Below are 26069 nucleotides of genomic sequence, written 5' to 3' on the forward strand. Positions count from 1 at the left end.
AAATTTCAACCTCTGTAAGTTGGTAAAAGATGAGACAGTGGTTTTATGGGTTTTGTTCAGGCTCCCTCTAGAAAAACTTTGCTTCAGTTATCAGGATACCTAAAAACATGGTTGAGATCCAGAGAAGACAAGTGACTTGCCCAGGGTCACACAGAGAGTCAGTGGAACCAGGCCTCCTGTTTGCTACTCCAGTGCCCCTCTCACTACACCATATTCAGACTCGATGCCCATGTTCCTAACCTCCCTACCCAGTCCTTGCCATTAGTGGAGGAGGGTGGTTTAAAAAACTGTATCTAAGAATGTATCCACAGGGCTGCCTCTTCCAGGAAGCCACCCTAGACTCCTGTGGCCCCACTTCTTTCCCCACATCCTCAGCATCCACACCACTCCATGCCAAATGGGGATGGAGAGAAGAAGTGGCGTGTAGCAGTCGCCAGGGGAAGGCAGTGTAAGTTCCCTGGTAGAGAGCTGCTGCTGGCCCAGAAGAGAGAGCAATGACAGCGAGGACAGGAACTTGCACCCCAGAAAGTGAAATAGCTCCAGTCCCCATTTCCTGGTGGAGAGGCAAAGTCCAAACTCTCCATGTTGCAGGTCCCTGGTTTCTTCCTGGTTCCTAGGGCTTGGAGGGAGCAGGTGATGCCACAGGGTGGGACGGAAGGATGGAGAAATAAATGTTCCCTGCTGCCCAAAGGAAGCCTTGAAAATCCTCCCTCAGCTGAGAGTCAGCATGAAACTCAGAGCAGGGAGCCTCAGGGCCACGAAGGAGCGAGAGTGAGCCAGTCGCTGATCCGAGGAAGATTTCGGCACTAACCATTGTCGTTGGCAGAACTCGTCCATAGTAGTTGGGCTACTGGACTATAAGACACCCACTGGCCTTATTTAGGAGACTAATCAGAAAGCATTTAGAACAACAGTGTTGCTATAAAGGAGACCACAAACCATGAGCCGCGTCTTGGAGAACTGCCCTTGGCTCCTGCCTTCTTTTGGACGTTGGGAGAGAGCTGGAGTGAGAATTCCAGGAGGATCCAAGTTAAGCTCCTTTGACAGACTTGAGAGGAAGGCTTGACTGAAACCTAAGCCAAGTCATGTGGGGAATTGTGTATACAGTCTCTGAATGATGACCCAGTGTCGGAAAAAGGAAGATCTTTTTGGTTTTTCTTCCGCAAACAAGCAGTGGTGGTCTGGCGGGAGCAGGGTGTTACCCTTTATGAATTGTAAGCAAACAAGTCCAGTTGAGACCTTGGCCAAAGTCAACTTCCTCTCTGTCTCTCTGTCTCTCTGGTTCAAAGGATGGTCCTTTCAGACAGATATCCTCCTTGCAGCCTGTGCCCCATCTCCTGGTGCCCCTGGGGGTATGGAGGGATGGGAGAAGGACTTTGATGCCCTAGAACAGGGATCAGCAAACTATGACTGGAGCCAAATTCAGCCTATGCCTACTCTTAGCTACAGCCTCTGAGCCAAGAAGGCTTTTTACGTTTTTAAATGGATGAATAAAAATCAATAGAAGAGCAATACTGTTTCTTGACATGTGAAAATTATATAAAATTCAAATTTCAGTGTCCATAAATAAAGTTGTATTGGAACACAACCTCACCGACTCATTGATACATCATTTGTGGCTGCTTTCACACTCCACCTGTGGAGCTGTGACAGATTGTATAGCCAGCAAAGCTGGAAATGTTTACTAGCTGCCGCTGTATGAAAAATCCCTGTGCTAGGGAGTCTGTGTCAAGCCTAATGATTATCTACAGCCTTCCATGAATCTGGTGCTTTAGGGCACTGTGCCTTTAACAGAAAATAGTAAATTCTGGCCATCAGTCCATGTCAAGCATGGAAACCTGGGGTGGAGTGCCTGACTCTGGGTCTCATTTGCCTGGCCCAGCATTTCAGTTCAATGAGTATTTATTGAGCATCTGCTATATCTCAGTCACTGTGACCCAAGCCAGGTAGGATGCTGGCCCTGCCTTGGAATGACTGGACAGCCAGTGGGGAGATGGGCCCAGAATTAGGTCCTGTGACTGCAGTGCTCCAGGGGGAGCATAGAGGGCACCTCGGATTCCAAGCAGGCATTTATTTGTTGAGCCCACTCCAGAATCCCGGAGATTGCTCTAAAGAAGGAATTGACCAAAGAAATGTGAAAGTAGTAGTCCTGTTAATTAGTTCATGAATGACAAACCTCCTGGTGCCAGTTACCCGGTAGGAAATGCTGTACATAATGAGCAAAGCAATTACCTTATTAGAAAAATAATAAAGACTTGAATCCTGAGTTGGTATTATAACAGTTCTGTGAGATTGACTGACCCACCAAGAAGAACCGTTTTCCAGGTTGTAAATGATGTGTTTCAAATAGCCTTTTGACAAGATGCTGAACTGTGGGCTTGGCGTGCTACCGTCTGCATAGAAGGGCTGCTGGTGGGGTGTGTACAAGCATCCTTGTATGAGCATAAAACATCTCTAGAATATACAGGAACTTGAGTGATTGTCCCAGGAGGGGTCCTGGGCATCTGGGCACAGGGGTGGGAGGAAGACTTCTCATGTATACCCTTTTAAAAAAATTTGCTCTAACATTTCACTTTATTTTCAAGCGTTTATTGGGGATGATTTTCACTCTTTTGTGTGCTCTTTTATACCTTTTGAATTTTGAACCTTGTGAAGATCGTACCTATTCAAAACATATAAAAATTTAATGTAAAATGAATAGCACATGATTTTGCCATTACCTCCTTATGACTTCCTAGGGAAGTCATTTTCCCTCCCTTTAACTCAACAGGTGATCTTGATTGCCCACTACGATGAGCCAGGCACTGTTCCAGGCCCAGCAGTTACGTCTCTGGGCCTCAGTTTCCTCATCTGTAATATGGGGAGACTAGATGACCTCTAGATTAGTCTTCAGCTTGAGAGGGCATCAGACTCAACAGGAGGGCTCATTAAAACACAGCCTGCTGGGCCCCGCCGCCCAAGTTTCTGATTCAGTGCATCTGGGTGGGGCCCAAGAATTTGCATTTATAACAATTCCCAGGTGATGCTGGTGCTGCTGGCCCCGGGAACCACAGCTTGGGAACCTACCTCTGACTTTCTAGGGTTCTGTGCTTGTAAATAAACTACTTTCCGAGTTCTGAAAATAGCAACAAATAAAGATTAGATTCCTGTAGCTCAAAACACAAAGAAATGCCCCTCGTCCAGCAGTTTGGGAACACTTAACAAGGCAGACATGTCAACAGAAGTGGAATCATCTAGCTTCCCTTCCACCCACAGGGCCAGGGTGGAGGGACATGAGATCAGATCGTAGTCAGAGTCTGGTGACTTTCAATAAGTGATTCTTCTGGGGGAGGTGACTTGGTGCAAGGCTTTCAAGGAAGGTTACGTAGGGAAATCACCAGGCCTAATGCCCACAGGATAGCACTGCTGGACGTCATTTTAAGGCCCCCGCAATTTAGCTCTGACCATACAAATTCAGCCTGATCATTGGTGAGTTCCTGACAAGGACACAGTACCCCAGCATGGACCCCTGCACCTCACTCCATGCCTTTGTGCACACTGTTCCCTCGTCTGAAATACCTTTCCTGGTCCTCTATCTCTGTAAGCCCTCTTTGTCCATCAGGATGCAGGTGAAATCTAACTGTTCTCCATGAAAACTTAACGTGTGCTCAGCCTACACTGAGTATATTTTTCTGCCTTTACCAATTCATTGAGACACTTGGTGGTGGTTAATTTTTTTCATTCATTCATTCATTCATCAACAAATATTACCCCTCTACCCATCCTTCAATAAATCCTTATTGGAGGGGCTCCAATGTGCTGGGCTTGGGAATAGAATCAGACAAAAGTACACGTGGTCTCTGCTCTAATAGAGAAAGATCCATGAATCAATAATTGCACTGGTGGAAGTACCATTACAGCCCGAGAAGAGTGGTCCAAAGAAAAGGAATGTGGTTTTATGAGAACATATAAGAAAGGGCTCTGATGTAGACTTAGGGGTTGGGGTCAGGGTAGACTTTCTGAGAAAGTATACTTTGAGACGAGATCTGAAGGATGCCCAGACTTAGCTAGAGGGAGAGGGAGGGAGGAGGGGAAAAGCTCTCCGTTGTTGAGGGACCAGCATGTGCAAAGGTCATGTTGTGGGAGGCAGCATGGCAGGTTCAAGGAACTGAGAGAAGACCAGAATGGCTGCGGTGAGGGATGGGAAGGAGATAAAGCGCAAAGAGAAGAGGGGTACATTGTTAGGGTGAGGACTATCTTCCCCAGGGCCCTGTTGGCCTTGTTAACGATTTTAATTTTTAACCTAAGAGTGCTAGGATGCCATCAAAGAGCTTTAAACAGTGGGATGATGAGATCAGAGTCACATTTTGAAAAGTTCATTCTGCTGCTGCTGTTTGTAGAATGGACATGACTGAAAGCAGGGAGACCAATTGGAAGGCTCTTGGAATAGTCCAGAAGACAGATATGATGTCTCAGACTAGCATGATAGTGGTGGAACTGGAGAAAAATGGATAGAGTTAAGAAAATATTAGGAAGTAGATTGATAGGTTGTGGTGGTTGATTAAGGGAGAGGGAGGAGTCAAGGGAGACACTTTGGAGCAGCATCCATTTTGGGGGAGATGATGTTGAGTTTGGCTTTGAACGTGGAAGTGGTGATGTGGAGTAGGCAGCTGATCAGGAGCTCAGACCATCTGAGCTGGGGGTACTCATTGGGCGTCAGCAAGGTATGTGTGGTGGGTGAGGACGTCAAGAGAGAGTGTGTGTGTGAGAAAGGGACGGGTGTCCTCAGACTGGGTCATAGCCCCTGATGGCCAGTGCTGTTTGGGAAAAGAGAGCGTCACTTCCCACTGGCAGCATAGGGGATGTTCCTCTCCTTTCTCCCTCTCTTCCTGCTCACCACTACCGGAGTTCAGGTCTTAATTATGTCTCGCCTGGATGCAGCAGAACCTGCTAACCCATTGCTTCTCAAATTTTAATCTACACACGAATCATTTAGGAGCCTTGATAAAATGCAGATTCTGATGAATAGATCTGGGCTGAAGCCTCTGAACTTCTAACCAGCTCCCAGGTGATACGGACCACATTTTGAGCAGCGAGGGGAGTTGGTCTCCCAGCCTCTGAAGCCCAGCACCCTCACGCCCAGCATCCTTGTGCCTCTGCTCAGAAGCCTCCACTGGCCATTCATGGCTCACGCGTAACTTCGCATTCAGAGTCTGCTCCAGCCGTCTTTGGCCAACCTTTGTTTCCTCCCACTGCTTCCCTTGCTCCATCCTTCATTCCACCAAACCAAATCCCTCACTCGGAATTTGTCCGTCTCCTTCTCTTGTCATTCAGAAAAGGAGAGACCAACTCAGGCCGCCTTCTAGTTGGAGGGAGACTACTGCAGTGGTCTTCAAACGTTTCTGCTTAAAATCCCCCATAGAAGGATGTCGTAAAACTCTTTACCCCCTCACCCATTTTTAAGTTGACGTCTACATTTTTTATCATAAGTTTACAGAAGATGCAATTTCCAGTATATTGTAAACATGGATATATTTAAGTAAAACTATTACATCACTGTTTAGTCAGTGGAGTCTAAACACCATAGCGATTTGATACCCACCATCGTCCACTTTAAAAATGCATGAACACGCTCTTTGTTAATAGTCAGTGTTCCCTTTTCTCCTTGAAATTTTATTTCTGTTTCACTTCCCCATGGAATTTTAGCCTAACGTAATATATGTAATATATTTTTATGCTTAAAACTCTTTCATTTCTTTCCCTATCATATTTCTCTGTAACAATTTTATATGATGTTAAAACTTTTTTAATTTCCTGAAATCATAAAGCTCTAACTATTAAAATTTTCTCCTGGTTTGAGTTATCATTACAATTATTAATAGTATACAATTGATCAAAACAACATAAATATATTACTAGCTTGGCTAAATAATAAACATAAAACTAAAATTTTATCTCAGTGAGATGGTGATGCTGGATGACTTTTTAAAGTAAAATTTTTTATTGATGTCCGACATACATACCTCTGTATGACCAGCTCAGAGCGTACAGTTTGCGTGACTGCAGAGGGAGCACAGCCACGCGGTTACCACCCAGGTTCAGGAATAAAATATTGCTGGTGCTGGGTTATTTCTTCAATTTTTTTATTTATCCATGGAAGATTATTACTTATTGTTAGCATGAGAAAAGGATCAGCATCGATCGTATTTCCGATTTTCATTTATATAGATGTAAGCACTTGAAAACCTTCATTCACGTGAACCAGCAAATAGAAATACAAGTTTTGTTAAAGGACGGTCACTCAGTTCTTGGTCTCCTTCTGAGTTATAGACCAAAAATCACACAGTGGTCTATCACTAATAATTGTATTTTAATTACTTCTATTAGGGCTTCCTAATAAAGTAAGAATTGGAAACCACCCAGCTTGCAAAGAAGGTTGACTACTCGTTTATTAGAGTTCCTCGCTTTCTCAATTTTCTATTAAGAAAATAGGGGACGGCCCCGTGGCCAAGTGGTTAAGTTTGCGTGCCCCGCTTCAGCGGCCCAGGGTTTTGCCGGTTCGGATCCTGGGCGCGGACATGGCACCACTTGTCAGGCCATGCTGAGGCAGCATCCCACATGCCACAACTGGAAGGACCCACCACTAAAAATACACAACTATGTACTGGGGGGCTTTGGAGAGAAAAAGGAAAAATAAAATCTTTAAAAAAAAAAAAGAAAGTAGAACTTGTGTGATGGTGGGTGGGGGGTTATCCCTGGGGCGGTAACCCAGTGAAGATTTGGGATGGATGGGAAGTGATTTGCCTTTCTTTTGTAAAGGGGGAAGGCTACTGTGAAAGAGCAGGTATAAGAGGACAACTTGTGCCTCTATCGTGCAGCAGTTCTAGAAAAGAATTTCTATGGAAGTTGAGGATATGGAAAGTGATTCTCTTAAAACTTTGAGTGCGTGTGTGGTGCTTGGAAAGCCTTCATATACTCCCAGGGGTTTACATACCCCAGCCTGAAGCCCAGGAAAGAACTGTGTGAACTCAAACCAGACTAGACCAGTCTCTCCAGCTTTCCTAGTTCATGTTCCTGAGAGAGGGAATCTGATTGGGCCAGCCTATTTTTTTGTGCCAGCCCACGTCATAGGCTTCTGGCTAGGTGGTCAGCCCCATGCACAGAGGTTTTCCTGGGCAGGGACCACGAGGCGGCAGGTAACTATGCTGACCTAACAGGCAAATGGACACGTGCAATGCTCCTCCTTGAAGCTTTTTCTAATTCCATTCTTCTGCTAGAAATAAGCTCTCCAGTCTGAATTCCATACTCATAGTTTTACCTTTTTATTACATGCATCTTTTTCCTCCTTGTCTTGTACTTATTCATATAACCTGTCGCCTTTTCTAACTGTAAGCTCTTGAAGAGCTAGCCTATGTCTTAATCATCTCCTGGCATTTTGCCTTACACTTAGTAGGTGTCTAATAAGTGTTGAGCAGATAAATTGATTAATGAATGTCTTAAATGTCTTCGTATCCCCCGCACGTCCTAGAATAGTGCTGAGCTTTCAAAAGCAGGGTCCCAGAATAATGGATGAATTAATCAGTGAGCATAACAGTGAATTGACCAATCAATGAACTAGTGAGCCGTTGGCCAACAGCTTGAAAGTAAGAGAGTTCACATCTCACATGAGGGTCAAGATCTGCAGAATCAGTGAGAAGGGTGTGGAGTATAGGACACTAGCTATCTCTAATCAAGTCTTCTGTTTTGTATTTATTTCTATAATTGGTCATGGTAGATGTAATTGCTTGTCGCAGAACATCCAGATAAATACTTTCCTGTCCTTTGCATCTTGTCTTGCAGGTGTGAGCGGCATCTCTTCCCCACGCTGGTGTTTGCTCCGTACCTCAGCCCGGGCGAGGATGTAAAACCCGCCGCTCTGCACATGAGTGGTACAGGCCAACAGGAACACCTGGCTCCAGCCGCATTCACAGACATGTCAGCCGTGGAGTAGTGTGGACGCTTTCTCTCAGCTTCTCAGGGTTTCAGTCCTTTTGGGTTTGTTTCATTTACCTTTTTTTATGGTTTTGTGGCTGGACGTGCACGACCAAGGCGGGCACCATGGGGGATCAGCAGCTGTACAAGACCAACCACGTGGCCCACAGTGGTGAGAACCTTTTCTACCAACAGCCACCACTTGGGGTCCATGGCGGGCTGAACCACAACTATGGGAATACAGTCACAGGGGCTGCCATGGATGCCCCTCAGGCCTCACCCATCTCTCCCCACTTCCCTCAAGATACTCGAGATGGTCTAGGCTTGCCTGTTGGCTCCAAAAACCTTGGCCAAGTGGATACCTCGAGGCAGGGAGGGTGGGGAGGCCATGCAGGGCCTGGAAACCATGTCCAGCTACGTGGCAACCTGACCAACTCAAACATGATGTGGGGGGCACCGGCCCAGGCTGAGCCCACCGATGGCTACCAATACACCTACTCCCAGGCCAGTGAGATCCGGACTCAGAAGCTCACCAGCGGTGTCCTGCACAAACTAGACTCTTTCACCCAGGTGTTTGCCAACCAAAACCTGCGAATTCAGGTCAACAATATGGCCCAGGTGCTGCACACCCAGTCAGCAGTGATGGATGGGGCCCCGGACAGTGCCCTCCGCCAGCTGCTGTCCCAGAAGCCCGTGGAGCCCCCAGCACCGGCTATACCTTCCCGCTACCAGCAGGTGCCCCAGCAGCCTCACCCTGGTTTCACTGGTGGGCTGTCCAAACCAGCGCTTCAGGTTGGGCAGCACCCTAGCCAAGGGCACATGTATTATGACTACCAGCAGCCACTGGCTCAGATGCCAGTGCCGGGAGGACAGCCACTGCAGGCCCCACAGATGCTGTCCCAGCACATGCAACAGATGCAGCAGCACCAGTATTACCCACAGCAGCAACAGCAGCAGGCTGGGCAGCAGCGTATGTCGATGCAAGAAATGCAGCAGCAGCAGCAGATTCGCCCACCACAGCCTCAGCAGCAGCAGCAGCAACAGCAGCAGCAGCAGCAGCAGCAGCTGCAGCTCCAGCAGCGGCAGGGTTCAATGCAGATACCTCAGTATTATCAGTCCCAACCCATGATGCAGCACTTGCAAGAGCAGCAGCAGCAACAGATGCACCTGCAGCCCCCTTCTTATCACAGGGACCCCCACCAGTACACCCCAGAGCAGGCACACGCTGTCCAGCTGATTCAGCTGGGCTCCATGCCCCAGTACTACTACCAGGAGCCCCAGCAGTCCTACAGCCACGCCCTCTACCAGCAGAGCCACCTGCCTCAGCACCAGCAGCGGGAGGACAGTCAGCCCAAGACTTACCCCAGCGACAGGCAGGCCCAGGCCATGCTGAGCTCCCACGGGGACCTGGGGCCTCCTGATGCAGGAATGGGAGACCCAGCAAGCTCGGATCTGAACCGGGTCAGCAGTGCCCTCCCCCATCGGCCGCTCCTGTCCCCCAGTGGGATCCACCTCAACAACATGGGGCCTCAGAACCAGCAGCTCTCTCCCAGTGCCATGTGGCCCCAGGTATTCTCACAGTGCAAGTTTCTCTTGGTGTCTTAGTGTGCTACAGGGCCAGCCAGAGCTCAGTCCTGTCTCTGACCCCTCCAACCCTTTAGTTTATTCATTCCACAAATGTTAACCTGTTAAGTGCCAGGCACGGTCTATGCCAGGCACTTAGAATACAAAATCAATTTTGACTTTGCCCATTGAACTTATAATCTTGCTAAGGAGATGGCCAAAATACCATGTCAGGTCCTGAATGATGCATGTAATGATCAAGGCTTGAGTCATGTGCCCAGGGACCACATGGTGGGGGTTTCTGGTCCCCCCTTAGATCTGTATCCTCAGGGAATTCCCTGTGAAATTGTTGCCCCTTTGGGAGGGAGACCACATTAGGACAGCATTTCTCAAAGTATTTTGCTCAGAACAGGAGTTCTGTAGAATGTTTAATGGATATTGCTGGGGGTGGGAAATGGGTTCTCTGGATAAATAAATCTGGGGGTTTCTTAAAGTGGAACAAGTTGCAATCTCAGGGCTTCTCAGAGCCTTTATATGCTAATATGCGCTGTGGATCTCCCAAAGGGGCTACCTCATGTAGTTGCAGAGATGAAAACCTTAGCTGCTCACAGGATCCAGGCAGGTAAAGTTTATAAGCAAAATGGCCTGGTATGAGACAATAGGGAGTGGTGGCAACTGTGGTGGCCTGGAGAGCAGATGCCCCATCCAATGGCATTCTTATTCAAGATCTTTAAAAGCAGTGTAGCCAAACAAAGCATGTCTGCAGACGAGATTCAGCCTGTGGGCCATGGTTATTAACCCTTGATTGTTTCCCAAATGTATTTGACCACAAAACAACCTACTATATACTGGCCACTGTTCATGCCTTGGCATTTCCAAGTGCTACACATGTGGCAAAGGGTCAGAGGAGGAGGGAACCCTGAATAAGACCAGCATAGATGGAGAGAGGACTCTGATGGAGGTTGAAGGCCAGAAAGGAACTCCCTTCGATGCCATTTTGTTTGGGACTCAGGCCCATTGTAACTGAGAGCCTTTGTGAAGATAAGAATCAGACGACATGGCCAAGCCTGGAAGGGAATTGAGCAGGAGGTCTCTCGGCATGATGCTGTGTTGCTCAGCTCTCTCCATTCTGTGTGTCTCATGGGAATGGAGCCTTTCTGTGCACACAGTGGGTAGACTGGGAGAACAGGAAGGGACGAGGTGGGGAATTGAGTCCTGGTGGGCTTGTGGCTGGCGGCAGCTCCCAGAGTGGGGCGTGGTCCCAAGCTGGGGAGCAGTCAAGGGAAAGAAGTCTCAGGTGAGGAAGAGCGAGGGCATGAGCAGCCGTGAGCAGGATGAGTGCTAGGTGGAGAGGGGAAGAATCCTCAAAGTGCAGGCCCTGGGCTTCCCGCCACTCAAGGACTCCTCCCCGTCAGAAACACATGTTTTTCCTCTTTCTTCTTTCTTCCGGTGTCCTGCATGGCTCAAAATTAGATGCACCTACCTGATGGCAGAGCCCAGCCAGGGTCCCCTGAGTCAAGGTAGGATGGATGCAAGGAGGCTTGGTGGCATTTTGGGAGACTGGGAGGTTTTCCTGGGTTGTCTCTCATGATTCATTTCCAAATTCAAAGTCAATTCCTCAAGTTTGTAGGAATAATAGTAGCAGCTGTTGCGTTTGAGTGCTCACCGTGTGCTAGGCACTCTGTAGTATGTGTAATAATGTTACCCAGTGAGGGTGGACAGGATTACCACGTGCCTAGCACATACTAAGCACTCAACCATTGTTTGCTTCTTATTCCTATTATTTCACACGAAAAAACTGAGGCTCAGAGAGCTTAAAGTTGCACATCAAGTAAGTAGCAATGCTGGGAATGACTCCACAGCCCATGTTCTGTCCACTGTCCCTTTATTCATTCAGTGAGTATTTATTGAGTACCTACTGTGTGCCAGACATGGAGCTAAGCTTTGAGAATACAACAGTGAACAGTACAGACTTGTGTCCTCCACTCATGGGTGTGGTAAATAATTACAGACTTAGCCAGAGCCTGATAAACTGCTAACACGTGTGGTCTGGAGGCTGACCCAGAGGATTCAGACAGGTGTCTCTGAGGGAAAGCTTCTGGAAGAGGCAGCCCAAGCTGACCTTAGAGGGGTAATAAGCCACAGGTGGGAACACCCAGCACCAGAAGTCCTGGAATGAAGACGAGCGTTTTGAGCAACTCTTGCGTGACTGAGAAAGCCCTTGCCCACTCTTGAGCCTCAGTTTTTCATCTATAAATTGGGTCTACTTCTCTGAAGGGTATTGGAGTGATGCAAGTGGGGCGATGGGCCTGGGGGCAGTGGATGGGTAAAATGGGTTCCTAGGGCGTGAGGTCGTGTGATAAATCACTGTTCCCCTTCCTCAACGTGCGTGTCCTCTCCCTTTGGCCCTACCCTTGAGCAGTGGCCAACTAAAAGGAGTGTTTGGGGAACAGTTTGATGCCAAGAACAAGCTGACGTGCTCCATCTGCCTGAAGGAGTTCAAGAGCCTGCCTGCGCTGAATGGCCACATGCGGTCCCATGGGGGAATGAGGGCTTCCCCCAGCCTCAAACAGGTTAGCAGGAGCCAGTGCCCAGTCCTCCCCAGCCCATGTGCTGCTTGCTTTGCTTTGCTGCCGTCAGACAGAGAGTGTGAGCCCCATGCGGGCACCTGGGGAGGCACAGTCCTCCCCCAATTAAGGGAAGTGCTTACACTTTGACGCTGGAGCCAGACAGGTCAAACAGTCCCACTTCCATTGGCTTCATGAACAAGAGTCAAAACAAAGGTACTAGTAATCCTTTTAGGGGATCCCAGGCTCTCCACCTCATGGAGGAGACAGCAGAGAAAACATGTAGATGCAATATTATTTTTAACTTGAGCTACTTGAAGCGCCCAAGCCCAGGGTCACTTGGACTTTCCCGATCAGCAGTCAATGGCCAAGGAGAGCTGATGGAACCAACAGGCTCTCAGCCAGCGTTTTCACTTCATCAGGCACTCGTATTAGACTCTAGCATCCAAAGGTCTTTAAATGCCCTCAGGATTATCCAGGTAGGATATCCACGTAGTGAACCATCCATGCAGCTTTAGAGTTAGGTTAAAATGCAAAGAATTTTCTCGATTCTTTGCATATGGTTGATCTTAATTTAAGTGTATGGGATTAATGCTTTGTTTGCCAAAACTTTGGATTACCCAGGTCCCTCCAGCTCCTGACCATGCCAGATAAAAGAACTTTGTCTTCTATTTGACAGATGAGTAAACTGAGGCCCATAGTATTAAAAGATCCTACACAAAAACTTATGTGGGGTCTTTTTTTGCCTGATTGCAAGTCCATATCCTTTTTTTAAAAAAAAAATCAATGACAACCACACAAAAATTTTTCTAAATATTTGTTTTGATATACAAGTGATGCACGGTCAAGGTTTCTTAAATGTAGAAAATAGAGTGTGTGACCTTGTCCACTGCCCCCAGTCATTACTTGAGCCCAGGGACTCAGGGTCCTGCAGTGGTTCTCTGTCACCCATGCATGATGTCCTGGAACCTTTCTGGAAAAGCAAAGTGTGCTCCCCTTGTGAGAGCTACTCTCAGCCCAGGATCAAAGCCTTTATTGTCTGTGTAGGAGGAAGGAGAGAAGGCCCCGCCGCCTCAGCCCCAGCCGCCACTGCCGCCTCCGCCTCCGCCGCCACCGCAGCTCCCTCCCGAGGCAGAAAGCCTCACGCCCATGGTCATGCCCGTGTCTGTCCCTGTCAAGCTTCTCCCGCCCAAGCCCAGCTCTCAGGGCTTCGCCAACAGCGTCGTTGCCGCCCCCTCCGCCAGAGACAAGCCAGCCAGCTCGATGTCGGACGACGAGATGCCCGTGCTCGTGAGGATGACCCTCTCTCCCCCACACTCCCCCCAAGGGGCTGCCCCCCGCACGCCTGCTGTGAGTTGCTGCTCTGTCCTGCCTGCCCGGGTTGGGGACATCCCTTTGCTTTCTTGGAGATGAGGACAGCTCTTCCAGGGTCACTGGCCTAAGCTCAGACATGGCGTGGCCACTCAGGGCTGCGTCCCCCTGGCCGCCTTGGGAATCTCATTCTTGTTCACATCGCCCTCTATCCAGTAACTTGTTACTCTTCCAGGCTAAAGGTCTGGGTTAGATTCTGAGAGGCGCAGAGTGTTCCCAGATTAAAACAGAAATGATAACTCAGCTGGTAATCGGTTATTAAAATACAGAAGTACTGTTCCAGATAGTACATAGCTATTGCCCAGGGCCTTGGCCCCTCCCCCAGGATCTCCAGACCTCCCCAAATGTAGCAACCAAAGATGTAACCCCTGGCACAGCAGGGCCTCCAAGCCATAGCCCTGGCGTCCATTCTGATGGTCACCCTTACCAGATGCTTAATATTTTCAGTATCACACTTGCAAAATTACCCTCGGAGGACCTAATTCATTAAGGCTCCTGAAATAATTTTCCCTGAGGGACACCCACCCCCAATCTCAGGAAAGCAAAGAGATTTGCATCTCTCACTCACTGTTAAGTTCTCCTTCTCTTTCTCAAATTCCAAGTGCTTTACCCAAGCAGCTTATTAGCTTCGCTCTGAAACAGAGATCTCGCTCTCTGAATTTCTCTCCCTCCCCCACTCCCTCCCTCCTTCCCTCCTCCGAGGAGTCTGGACCCCATGTGGTTGACTATGTCAGATTTGTCCCCTCGCCACAAAGTGGTGTGCTGGGTCAAATTTGTCCTTAGAGAATAGATGGCTGCTGGGATTCCAGGAGGCACGAGGGTGGAGTTGGGCTAGAGTAGAAGTAGGGAGGATAATTAAGAGAACTAGGAAAGTACAAAAAGAGCTTTTCTAGTTCTCTATGTAATATCAAGGTCTCAGAAGAGGAGAGACTGGTGGAGAAGCTCTGGGGATGAGGATTTTCATAAGCTGGCAGGACTTGGGTGCCAGCAACAGGCAAAGAGATGAAGTGACATAGCCAAGCTCCCTCTTTGCCCAGAGAAGTTCCTAATTTGGTGGGAGAGCCACTGTTTTTCCCTTGGAAAACGGCCTGAAGCTGGAGACAGTAGGTTCCTAGTAACACAGGGATCTGAGCCTCAGGCAGCACCGCCCACCCCAATTCAAGACAGGAAGAGAAGCACCAGGGCTGAGGAGAAACAGTGATGACCCTGGTGTGGCCGGAGGGAATACACCTGGGTAGCTAAAGTAATTAGGGACTGGGAGGGGCGAGGGAGTTTGGTATGAGTTTGGTCAGAATCAGAGGTCACGATGAGGGGCGTTCTGAGCAGGGTTTTGAAGGCAGAGATGGACTTGGCTTTGTGGAAACGGTGAGAGCGACGTCATGAGTTGGGAGATAAGCCGAAGTGGAAGCATGTAGGTGGGATTGAGTAAATGTGAGCAAGTATATCCTGACACTTGATATAAAGAAATTAAAATGTTCACACGGGAGCCCTGAGTTTTAATCCTGGGGCTCTGCTCCTAGCCAGCTGGGATGAAGGCAGCTGAGACCTGCCCCTTCTCAGAGCCTCGATTTCTCCCCTGACCTTGAGGAGATTGGACTCATCAGTGGTTCTCACCTCTCTGGGGAGCTTTTAAAACCTCCCAGTACTTGGCCTTCCCCACAGAGGGTCCAAATAGCTTGTGAGGGGTGGAACACTGTAAATGCTCCCTCTCAAGTGACATCCGGGTCTGACACTGTAGGTGGCTTCTCTGGCCCAGGGTCTCAGAGCCTTGCCTGGAAGATCCAGCTTTAGAGCTGGAATAGCAGGACCAGAGGCTCAAGTAAAGGAAGCCCAAGAGGGATATTTGACCCTATGATTGGAGGTCTGGATTCTGGTGCAGAGTTGAGGTCACACAAGGTCTGCATGTGCTCACATGACCTCATCAGTTACCAGGAATAGGGTATAAAGTTTCAGAATTGCTCCCCAAGTTAGGGGGCGTTGGCATCCTCTCCCCATTCTCCTCAGCCCCCTGTCTCTACCTCAGCCTCACGCAGTGAGGAGCCCTCTGGTGGGAGAGGAGGCAGGCTGAGGTGCTCTCGCCTAAGGAGAGCCCCCTAGGGGTGAGCTGGGAGCCTGGGGGTCCTCTGCCCTCTTCCTTTCCCCACCTCTCTGCTTCACTAGGCTCCCATCCCAGAGGCTGGGACAGGGCCCCGAAAGACAACGAAGCTGAGGGAGAAAAAGGAGGGGGCAGCCTGAAGTGCTCAAGTCAGCAGCAGGGTCCAGAGGGAGAGGGAGCCCAGAGCTGAGGGGCGACAGGGGCAGGTCACATGGCCTGGAGGCAGCTGGTCATGTGACTGTGGCCAGCCCTTCCCATCACCCCCTGCTGCCTCCTACTCAGGCGCCACCCTGGCCACAGGAACTGCCAGGGACTGCGGCTGTGACTGGCACTGGCCTGCAGGGCCTGAGAGGGTACCACAGACTGCCCAGAACCTTTCTGCAAGTACCCCTGCCGCCTCTCCCAGCCGCACTGCTGCCTCTGCAGCCACACCCAGCTCCTCATTTTCCTGGGCTGATGCTGGCACACAACCCGAGTCTGTTTCTGTTTGGCTTTGGCATGCCCTGCTTATCTATTTACGTGCATATGTTTACTTATTGGTATATATGTATCCATGTGGCAGACCTTCCTTCCAGACTATGCTTGGTTCCGCTGCCATAAAATAAACTAACACGGCTGACAGGAAGCCAGCCGAGGAGAGGGGCTTGCTACAAATGAGCCACCAGTGCTGGGAGCAGTAGTGAGGGGTGGTGAGGGGGAGGTTAACTGGCTCTATTTCTAGGGGAGCACAGGAAAGGGGCCTTAAAATCATAGATGGCTCTCCCTCAGCCAGAAAGTTACCTTGAAAGAGAGCCCAGTGTGGGTCACTGGCCCTGGGAACCTTGGCTAGACCTGACCCCCTTTTCCTGCCCCACAGCCTCTGCCCAGCTTCCCTGAATGGATTATTCTGTCCCCTTCTCAGAACATGTGTTATCTGTCCCTGATGTCTGTCCCGGGGGAGCAGTGGGGAATTAAAGGGCCCGCTCAGCTGGATTCCACGCCAGATGGGAATGCAGTGATAAGCAATAAAGAATGTGAATTGATTCTTTCTTGCCCACCCACTATTCCTACCACCCCCATCTCCCTCCAGACATGAGGGATTTCCTCCACACCAGTTTTCTCCCCAGTGAAGCCACCAGAACCCGCTTGGTCCGAAACAGAGGTGGCTGCTTTTTAGCGCCAAGGATGCTGGGGTCAGACGAGTGGAAAGGGGTCCGGAGTAGGACGGAAGTTCCCCATCCCTCAACCTGTGGAAACGGCGTGTGGGGAAAGCCCAGGTATCTGAATCGCAGCATTCTCCCCGTTTCAGGAAATTCCCAGGAAGCATCAGCCGGGCGCGGCCAAAGCTGAGGAGCCCCACAAGACCGCGGCGCCCGAGAAGAAGAAGTTCCGGCACCGGCCCGAGCCGCTCTTCATCCCGCCACCGCCCTCCTACCACCCGAGCCCCGCCGCCTCCTACTCGGGCGCCACCCTGTACCAGAGCCAGCTGCGCTCCCCGCGCGTGCTGGGGGACCACCTGCTCCTGGACCCCGCGCACGAGCTGCCCCCCTACACGCCCCCGCCCATGCTCAGCCCGGTGCGCCAGGGCTCGGGGCTCTTCAGCAACGTCCTCATCTCCGGGCACGGCCCCGGCGCCCACCCCCAGCTGCCCCTCACGCCCCTCACGCCCACGCCGCGCGTGCTGCTCTGCCGCTCCAGTGAGTCACCCCTCCCGGACCCGGGGCTTTCACCCCTGCCTGTGCCGGGGACCTCCCTGCGAGGTCTCACCTTCTGTAATTCTCTCTTTGACGCCCCTAACGTGTGGCTTATCTACTCCGCGTACCAGGCACTGTGCTGGTGCTGGAAATACTTAGAACAAATAGAGAATACTTATCCTCAGGGGAATCACAGTCTAGCTGAGGAGACAAACGCGTGAAGTGATGATTACAGTCTCTTTGGGATAAGGAAACAGTTGAAGTGTGCACATACTAAATAATAGGACTGTGTGGTGGATAATTGCGTAAAGGCACCCAAGGGAAAAGTACTAAGTAGCCGTACAGATAGGATTATGTGCAAGACCGGGGCCTACACATTTAGGGTGTGTGCTGCTTAAAGATCAAGCAGGGAGAGCCTGTAGCCAGGGTCTCTTTCTGGAGCAAGAATAGTTCTGTAGAAACAAGACAGCTTAGCAGACCAGAGTGGGGCAGCTGGCTTCTCCTTACCCTGTGTGAGGAATGGGTCATCCTAAACCAGTTAGCACACACTCCAGCTCCTTGGAGACTAGTGGTGGTGACTCTGGCATGGGTTGGGTAGGACGGGGGCCCTATTATGACTGTTCAGTAATTGCTCATTTGCTTCAGTTTCTTCAGTACCCCTTCCCTGTTGACCAGTGATCTCTGTTTTCTGTATTCAGACAGCATCGATGGCAGCAGTGTGACAGTCACCCCAGGGCCTGGAGAGCAGACGGTTGACATTGAACCGTAAGGAAAAGCCAGTTGTTCTTTTTGTGTGCATGTGAGGAAGCTTGGCCCTGAGCTAACGTCTGTGCCCATCTTCCTCTATTTTGTATGTGGAACACCACCACAGCATGGCTTGATGAGCAGTGTGTAGGTCCGCGCCCCGGATCCTGAATCCCAGGCCACTGAAGCAGAGCACACCAACTTAACCACTGCGCCACTGGGCCAGCCCCCAATTATTCTTTAGAACAGAAGCCTCTGCTGAGGAAAGGGATGAGGAGCTTTGAGAAGTGTAGTTAGTGCTTCTGGAGTCAGAGTGGCCCCTGAGGGAGAAGTTGTAGAAATTGTAGGATTGTGATATTTTTCAAGTACTGTTGTTTTTCTACAATTGCCAGTGTTTCAAGGCCTTTACCAAAGACTAAATACATAGTAAAAGGAGGAAGCCCTGTATTCAGAGAACCTAGTGTCCCCATCTCTGGCTCCATGGACCAGTTCGATTGTGGCTACATGCTTTCACGTTCTCAGTAACACTGAGGCATCTCTCTCATGGTTCACAGTTCTCGACAAGACTCCTTCCAAATGCCCTTGCTTCCCCCATGCCTAAAATTCTTGGCCAGTCCTTCAAATGGGCTTGTTGAGTACTTGAGTTATGGGTGGGCGATGGGGAGATATAATGGAAGAGAAAGGTGGTTATTTTCATGGATGAGCACAGAAAAGGCCAGATGGTAGAGTGCTGAGTAGACTGAGTCAGGAATGAGAAAACCTGAGTTCTAGGGCCACTTTGTTATTTGATCTTGATCAAGCTAACCTTTCTAGGCTTCAGCTAACTCATCTATTGAATGGGAGTAGTTATCACTGCTTTGCTTACAGCACAGGTCTCTGTGAGGTTCAAATGGGATAATTTATGGGAAAGTGGTCTGAAAGGGATAAAAAATGAAATAAGCACTTTACATTTGTCCCATTTTTCCTGGTTAAAAAGGGCCATCGGCCATATTCTGGGAGCTGTTCCCTTGGAATTAGCACCCCCTCTCTCATTTATAGGGAGCTATGAAGCCCCAGGCAGACTTCTCCATTGTTCCCCACAGCATCTCTCCCCAGTTTTAAAGCTGTTCCTTATCCCAGTGAAAAGGCCGTGGCTGGAATCTTAGGATCACGCTGTGAGGAAATGGTCCATGCTGCATTCTTCTTGCAGAAGGAACCGGTTTCCTTCTTTTTCAAGTTCCTGACAGTTGCTCTTGGCCTCCAGTTGAAGACTACACTGTTGTTTTTCTTCTTGTCATTAAAGACGCATCAACATTGGCTTGAGATTCCAAGCAGAGATCCCAGAACTCCAGGATGTCTCTGCCCTGGCCCAGGACACACACAAGGCCACCCTGGTATGGAAGCCCTGGCCAGAGCTAGAAAACCACGACCTCCAGCAAAGAGGTATTGGCGCAGGGGAAGAACTGGGTGGGGAAGCCTTGACGCTCGCGCTAGGACCCCTGGTTCCAGGATTGCCGTGTTTTTCTATGATGCTGGGCTCTCTCTGATACAGTGGCTTCTCCTTGTTCCCAACAGTGGAGAATCTCCTGAATTTGTGCTGTTCAAGTGCATTGCCAGGTGGAGGGACCAATTCTGAATTTGCTTTGCACTCTCTCTTTGAGGCCAAAGGTGATGTGATGGTAAGGAACCATGAAAAGTAGGCTTCACAATCCGCCTCTTCATGTCAGAATTCTGAAACTGTTTTCCCAGGTTTCTGTGTTGTCCCATGTACCATACAAACAATTCATAAGATGATGACCAAGCCATAGACCTCATGTTCCTTATCTCAATGAGAAGGTCAGGATTTAAAAGCCTGCAGGAAAACCTCCAGTTGGACTTCCGTTTGCACATCCGTTCCTAAGTAATAATTATGGGCACATCTGTCTTGGGAAATTAGAATTTCTCTTCAGCAGTCCTATATTTCACATCATAAAACTGGCCTCCAGGGGTGGAGGTAGAATTCTTTCTTACTGTAGAAGTCAGCCAATGTTTGATGTTCTTAGAACCGTTTTCTCCCTTAACCAAAATGAAGTGTTTGCTGTGTACAAGCTGGTGTCATGCTTCCACCTTTGACACAGTCCTTTGGTCAAACCAGCACTTTGGTGCCATTTTGCCAGAATCAGAGCTGACCATTTGCTTCCTGCACCTGGGCTGTTAACAAGATTACTCAGTCATTAACCTCAGTTTCCCCTTTAGTAAATACATGATTCTTGTACCAGATCTAGCTTCTTCCTGTTTGATTTTATGAAAATGTGAATGTAAACAAATGTCCCAATACTACCTTCTCATGAAAATCTTTGTACTTTTCAAGAACTTTTAACGTTCACACAAGTCACCTGCAGAATCTTGTTAAAATGCAGGTTCTTATTCAGCGGTTCTGGAGGTGGGGCCCAAGGTTCTGCATTTCTGGCCGGCTTCCAGGGGATGTTCATGTTGCTGGTCTGTGGACCACACCTGGAGTAGCAAGATTCTAGACCTTGCTCTGCCCCTGAACCATCCACTGCTCAACTCTGCCTGCAGCATTTTTTTCAAAATCAACAAGGCTAAAGAAGGCAGATTTGAAAGGGTTTCTTTAGCTAGGCTCTCTGGGAGGACAATGTGTAGTATGGTTATTACTAATACAGCTGTTTGTGTTCAATTATAATGAAACATATGACTTTTCTGCAGAAACAGTTACATATCACCCACTCATTTCCTTGAAGTCCTTCCCTGGAGACCCAGCCTCCATTCAGAGGAGGCCCCACCATCTCTCTGAGGCCGAGGCCCTCACCAAGGAAGGAGTGGGGTCTCAGACATGACTAGCTGGCTGTTCTCCTGAGCTGGGGGGAGGGTTAGAACGGCAAACCCTGCTAGGTGCTGACCAGAAAGGAAACCCCAAGTAGTTTTCCCTCTGGTTTTCCTTCCAGCACCCGCAGCTCCAGGCTTTGCAGTGCTGGACCCTTTTTCCCCGTTAGGTAGATGGTCTTCCTAGGACACACAGACTCATTCCTGACTCTCACCTTTTTTCTCCCATGGGTCTGCAGGTTGCTCTGGAAATGCTGCTGCTGCGGAAGCCAGTCAGGTTAAAATGTCATCCTTTAGCAAATTACCACTATGCCGGTAGGTCACCAGGAGCCCTGGGCCCCATTGCTACCTGAGAGCAGGCTGTTTGCATGTTTGGTTGGGTCGATTTTTAATAATACATGGCACTGCTTCTGTCCTAATTGCTACTTGTGACCTCAAGGCCTTTGGGGCATAACTGAGGGGGCAGTTGAGTCTCTTGGTGGGGCAGCGTTGAGCTGTGCGAGCTCCTGCCCCTCATGGGTGTGCCAAGAGCTGGGCGAGAGTGGCCAGTGCCTGCGTGTGTGGCAGTGAGACGGGTGCATCAGGGGAAAGGGCCACAGTACCACAGGGTACGGCACAGAGGCAACGTCACTCAGCAGCCGCCTGGCTTTGGAATCAGTAGACCTGGGTTCAGATCTTGCCCCTTGGCCCTCTCCAGCCTTGGTTTCCTCCCCTGTAAAATGGGCTCATACTCCATCCCTTTGTGAAGATTAGAGATAGTATATGTAGCCCAATGCCTGGTATGTCCTAGAGGCTGTTGTTACTCATTTATTAAACAATTACTTATTGAGCACTTACTATGTCCAAGAAACTGTGCTAAGCATTAAGATGGAAGAGTGACTATGACAGACATAGACAGACAGAGTCCTGCCTCATTCAGCTTGGAGTCTGAGGAGGAGGCAGTTATTAAAAAACAGATCACACTAATGCTAGGAAAAGACATACATTTACCCATATACATATATATTTGCATATGCATATATTTACATGTATATTTACATATGAGTGTGTCTTATGAGGGTGTGGATTAACGTGATATCACCAATAAGGAGGAAGGAGAAACCACGTTTGAGAGCTGAATGGAAGAGAGAGGGAAACAGGTTGGGGAGCCTGAGGTGACAAATGAAGTTGAAGCCAACATTTTTATTTCCATTCACTGGTAAACCAGTCCATTCTGAGGGTCTCCACCATCTTGCCTGGGTTTTCTATTTCAGAGGGGGCTACAACCTGCAGTGCCCCTTGATTGTTAATCATTTGAAGGTTTCTTTGGCACCTTGAGCAGACACTCCCTAGGTAGGTGCTAAATACTTTAGTGGGCCTGGGAACCTAGTAATGCCTTTTCCAAGTCCTTGGTCCAGGCAGCCCGATATGGCCTAAGGTGAGGGCTGCTCTAAAAATACTGGAGCATTCTCAGTGGGCTCCCTGTCCACACCACCGTTTGCCCCAGTTAATGTGCTCCTGCCATGAGTCAGCCTTCCTGCCCGTCATCACAGGATGAAAGGGCCTCAGAAGCCACTCATCCGAGCACAGTGAGCCCAGGATGTCTGCCTGTGGGTCGCGCTTAGCACACAGGCCACTACTGGAACTAGGCAAACCCAAAAAGGACACATGAGATCAGAAATCCATCATTTAACCAGTGGCCTGAAGGAGCTGGTTTCTTAACTTGTCTCCATCATTTCCTGCTTGCGTCTGCCCCAAGTGTGTGTAGAAAGATGTGGGAGTGCTCCCTAATCTGCCATGGCAACGATTCAGTCCTCTCTTAATTCCCAGTATCATCTGCTGCCCATTAAACCCCGACAAGCTGTCCAAGCCTGTCTCATGCTTTCCATAGTAAGAGGGACAGTTGGTTGACAAGAAGGAGCTTCCCAACCATCTGCTGTGGCTGCCCTCGGCCCTTGGGGTGACTGGGGTGGCCGGCATCTCTGGGCTGGTCAGCTCCAGCTGTGAGCAGCCTCATCTGGGACCCAGGTCCCCTCCAGTTCTTCCCAGTGTGCCAAGCAAGTATTATTTTTTTATATGTGTCATGACATAAAAAAGGGTGGAAAGCTATGGACTACAAGCCACGCCTGCCCCAAACAAAATAAAACAAAAACACTAAAATAGTACCAAGAACTTTGAAATTAAAGGGCCCTAAACTCTGCTAAAACTAATTGATCTTTTGTGGTTGGGGGTTCCTAGCTAATCCTTTGCCTATCCCCTGCCCCCTTATCCCACAGGCAGACCAGGAGCACTCCTGCTTCCTGGAATTATTTCCATCCTTAGGGGCAAGAGAGGTGGAACAGAGTTGTGAAGAGTTGGTCTCCCGCTAGCTGTGTGTCCCCAAGAAAAGGGTGCTCACCTGTCTTCCAGTCATTTGCTTTCTCCAGGAAGTGATCACAGACTGGGCCCTAGAGAATCTTCTAGAATTATGCATGAAAAGAGCAGAGGTCGCTGATCTCTAAAGTCTGACCTGACTCCATCCCTTTAGCAGTTCCCTTCCAAGCCACAGGGGAGGTCACAGACTCTACCCCCATCACATGCCCCAGATACCAGCCACCAGCCCCCCTTGTTTGGTTCTAGAGTGTCAGTGAATCCTATCCCCATGACCCCCTCCTGCCTTGGCCTTTGTGCCAAGCCCCGTTGGGTTGCTCTCCAGTAGGACTCTCTGTTGGCTCAGGTCAGCCTCACTGGGACACTATCCTCTGGATCTCCTTTGGCTTCCAGCTCTGCGGCTGTGGCCAGCGTCACCTCACCCGGACTCCTGGCCCTGGAATTGCACTCCAGGCATCTAGAGAGAGAGAAGAGGTGAGACCTCCCAGGCCTGTCTGTGCCCTGGAGGAAGGCAGAAAGACTGGTCTCTGCGAAGGAGGCTGCAAGTCAGGGGGAGTCAGACAGAGACACAGCCCTGGTAAAATCGCTTCCCTTCCTTCACTCACGACCTTCCCTTTCCCACTCCATCCCAAGCAACGCAGTAAAAAAGGAGAAAGTGCCCGATGCTGGGACCCAGGAGACACACCGTGTGGGTAGGCAGCTCACCCAGATCTGGGGGCTGCTTGCCAAGGCCAGAGGAGCCCTGTTAAGATCCTTGGAGGAAGATGCTGTTGCAGTGGCCCCCGGCGCTCTTTAATCCACACCAAGGTGCCCGGTCCAGCCCTCCCTAAGCACCCTCCACCCCTGTGTGGGTACCAGTTGTTTGCAGTTGCTCCCAGCTAGCAGTTGGATTGGGTGGGGAAGGCTGGAGCTTGGGGGAGTCAGGCTGAGGAGGACGCCTGGTTGTGATTATATGGCTTGCGGCATCCTTGGATTTTCCATTGAACTGGTCATTCCTGCAGATGGGTGTGGAGTGGAGGGGTGTCCCAACTGGCCCTGAGCGTCTTGTCGAGGGTTCAACAGAGGCTACTGTCAGCTCCCACCACAGCCCAAGCGCTCACTGGGTCCTGACCCTGACCTGACTCCGGAGACGGGGGAGACCTGGAGGAAATACCCACTCGGTTGGGAGAAGCCTGGTCTCTATCTTGGAAGCTGCCCCAGTCTGATGAGGAGACGGAATTACATTCTCAAGAGAATACTTTGCAGGAGGCACAGCTGTGATGTCATTTTCCAGGCATTCTTAGCCCGTGTCTCTAGCTGGATAATGGTCCCCAGAAGGGCAGGAACTGAGTTGATACTTAACTCTCTTGCTTTGCCTGACACTGAACTTGTAAAGAAAAGGGTTAGTGGACAAGCTCGAGTTCTCGATTCAGATGGAGGCCTCCCTTCCTTTTGCCTCTGGAGGGATTTTGGTATCCCCTGCTTCACAACCTGCACCCCTAAAAAAATTACTCATCCTTCACCCACCGTGGAAAACCTTGCACGGAAATGAAGATCTCTTGTCACAACAGTCCCCCTTTTTCTACAGTGAACGTGCCTTTCTTGTGTGACGCAGTGACAACAGCCTCAATTAAGGGTTTTCAAATCTTGAAAGGAAGACAAAAAGGCCTTCTTTCAAAGAGACTGTGCCCAAACTTTCTCTCCCCCTTCCACCTCTCTTTTTCATTGCCTGGGTTCACTGTAGACGGCCCCCAGTTCAGGCACAGTCCAGAGCCTGTTTCCCAGCAACCACAGCTCAGAACATTTTTCCTCTGGATACTGTTCCAGCACCAGCTTCCTCCAGTTAATTAGGCTCTTTGTAATTAGCCTTAATCGTCTTGTTAGGGGCTCCTGCTGATAATAGCCCGATAGCCAGGAATCCCCAGGTAGAGCAAATGAGTGCTGGGGAACGTCAGCCCACTAACCCTGCGTGCGTGCTTGGTGGACAGCAGGGATCCTGGAGAGGAAGGGAGGGCAGAGCAAAGGGGAGAGCTTGAGCAAGTCCCCTGCCTCGGTTTTGCATTTTGTCCTGGACTTTGTCCAAGACACAGAATCCAAGAAGGGCTGGCTTGGAACCTTGTCTAAGAATGAGGAACGTGCTCCCGTCAGACAGGGACTCTAGGGAAGAGAGACACCTGAGCCTTCCCTTGACTGGATTGCAGAAGGACTTCAGAGGCCGGAGGAGGAGACTGTGGAGGTTACAAGCAGCCAGCAGTAAGGCTGCGGGATTATACATGCACAGAACGGAGAACGTTGGCAGGGACAGTGGAGCTTCGCGAGGCCACTAAGGCATACGTCAGCACAGGACGGTGTGCGTCCCAGAGCTGTGGGCTGACTTGGAATCTGCTCTCCAAGTGGCCAGTTAAGATCCAAAACATTCACTGTGCACCTACCTAGGACCAAATGCTGTCAGTCACAGAAGGGGAAACTGAGACTGAGAGAAGTTAAGTAAATTTGCCTGGGGCCAAAGGAGGAGTCAGTGGCAGAACCAGGTTTGCAGCCTGTGGTCTCCTAACGGAAGTCACCCCTTTCATCACAGCAGAGTGACCTTACTAGGTAGGGAGAGCATGTTCAGGTGTTTCCAGGTTTTGGCCTGGGAATTCAGTCCAGGAGGCCAGAAGGGGATTCTCGGCCCCATGGGCAATCCTGTGATCAGGATGCGGTGAAGATGGAGCCCGCTCTGGTGTGAGCGTGAGAACAGATTTGTTTTTCTGGCCCTGCGCCTGCCTCTTGCTTCATGGATGCCCTTGTTGGACAGACACACACACACAGTGCTATCATTTTCACCAAAGCACAGACCCTAGGACCACGTAGAGGAACCATCTCTCGCTCTCTGAGCACATGCTCCCTGCCCTACAGCCCTCGGAGTGGGAGAGTGGCTCAGAGAGAAAAGTGAGAGAGTGCAGCCCACTTGCAATCCAGGGCTGGTGGTGCAGA

The 26069-nt window shown here is 49.8% G+C and overlaps 1 protein-coding gene across 11 annotated transcripts in view; it reads left to right on the forward strand.

Moving 5' to 3' along the window:
* TRERF1 (transcriptional regulating factor 1) overlaps positions 1–26069 on the forward strand; it is a 194536-nt gene that overhangs the window by 147365 nt on the left and 21102 nt on the right. For 5 of the 11 annotated variants that reach the window (XM_046640089.1, XM_046640088.1, XM_046640091.1 and 2 more), the window contains 9 exons: positions 7819–9519; positions 10987–11033; positions 11936–12086; positions 13128–13430; positions 16835–17222; positions 17918–17984; positions 19246–19385; positions 19518–19621; positions 21005–21080. In XM_046640089.1, the coding sequence (XP_046496045.1) occupies positions 8077–9519; positions 10987–11033; positions 11936–12086; positions 13128–13430; positions 16835–17222; positions 17918–17984; positions 19246–19385; positions 19518–19621; positions 21005–21080 (2719 nt within the window). In that variant the 5' untranslated portion in view covers positions 7819–8076. The remainder of the gene's footprint in view (positions 1–7818; positions 9520–10986; positions 11034–11935; positions 12087–13127; positions 13431–16834; positions 17223–17917; positions 17985–19245; positions 19386–19517; positions 19622–21004; positions 21081–26069) is intronic. The other 6 variants (XM_046640092.1, XM_046640093.1, XM_046640097.1 and 3 more) reach the window with 4 other exon arrangements.

Source organism: Equus quagga, chromosome 15, assembly GCF_021613505.1.
Source record: "Equus quagga isolate Etosha38 chromosome 15, UCLA_HA_Equagga_1.0, whole genome shotgun sequence".
Taxonomy (NCBI): Eukaryota; Metazoa; Chordata; class Mammalia; order Perissodactyla; family Equidae; genus Equus; species Equus quagga.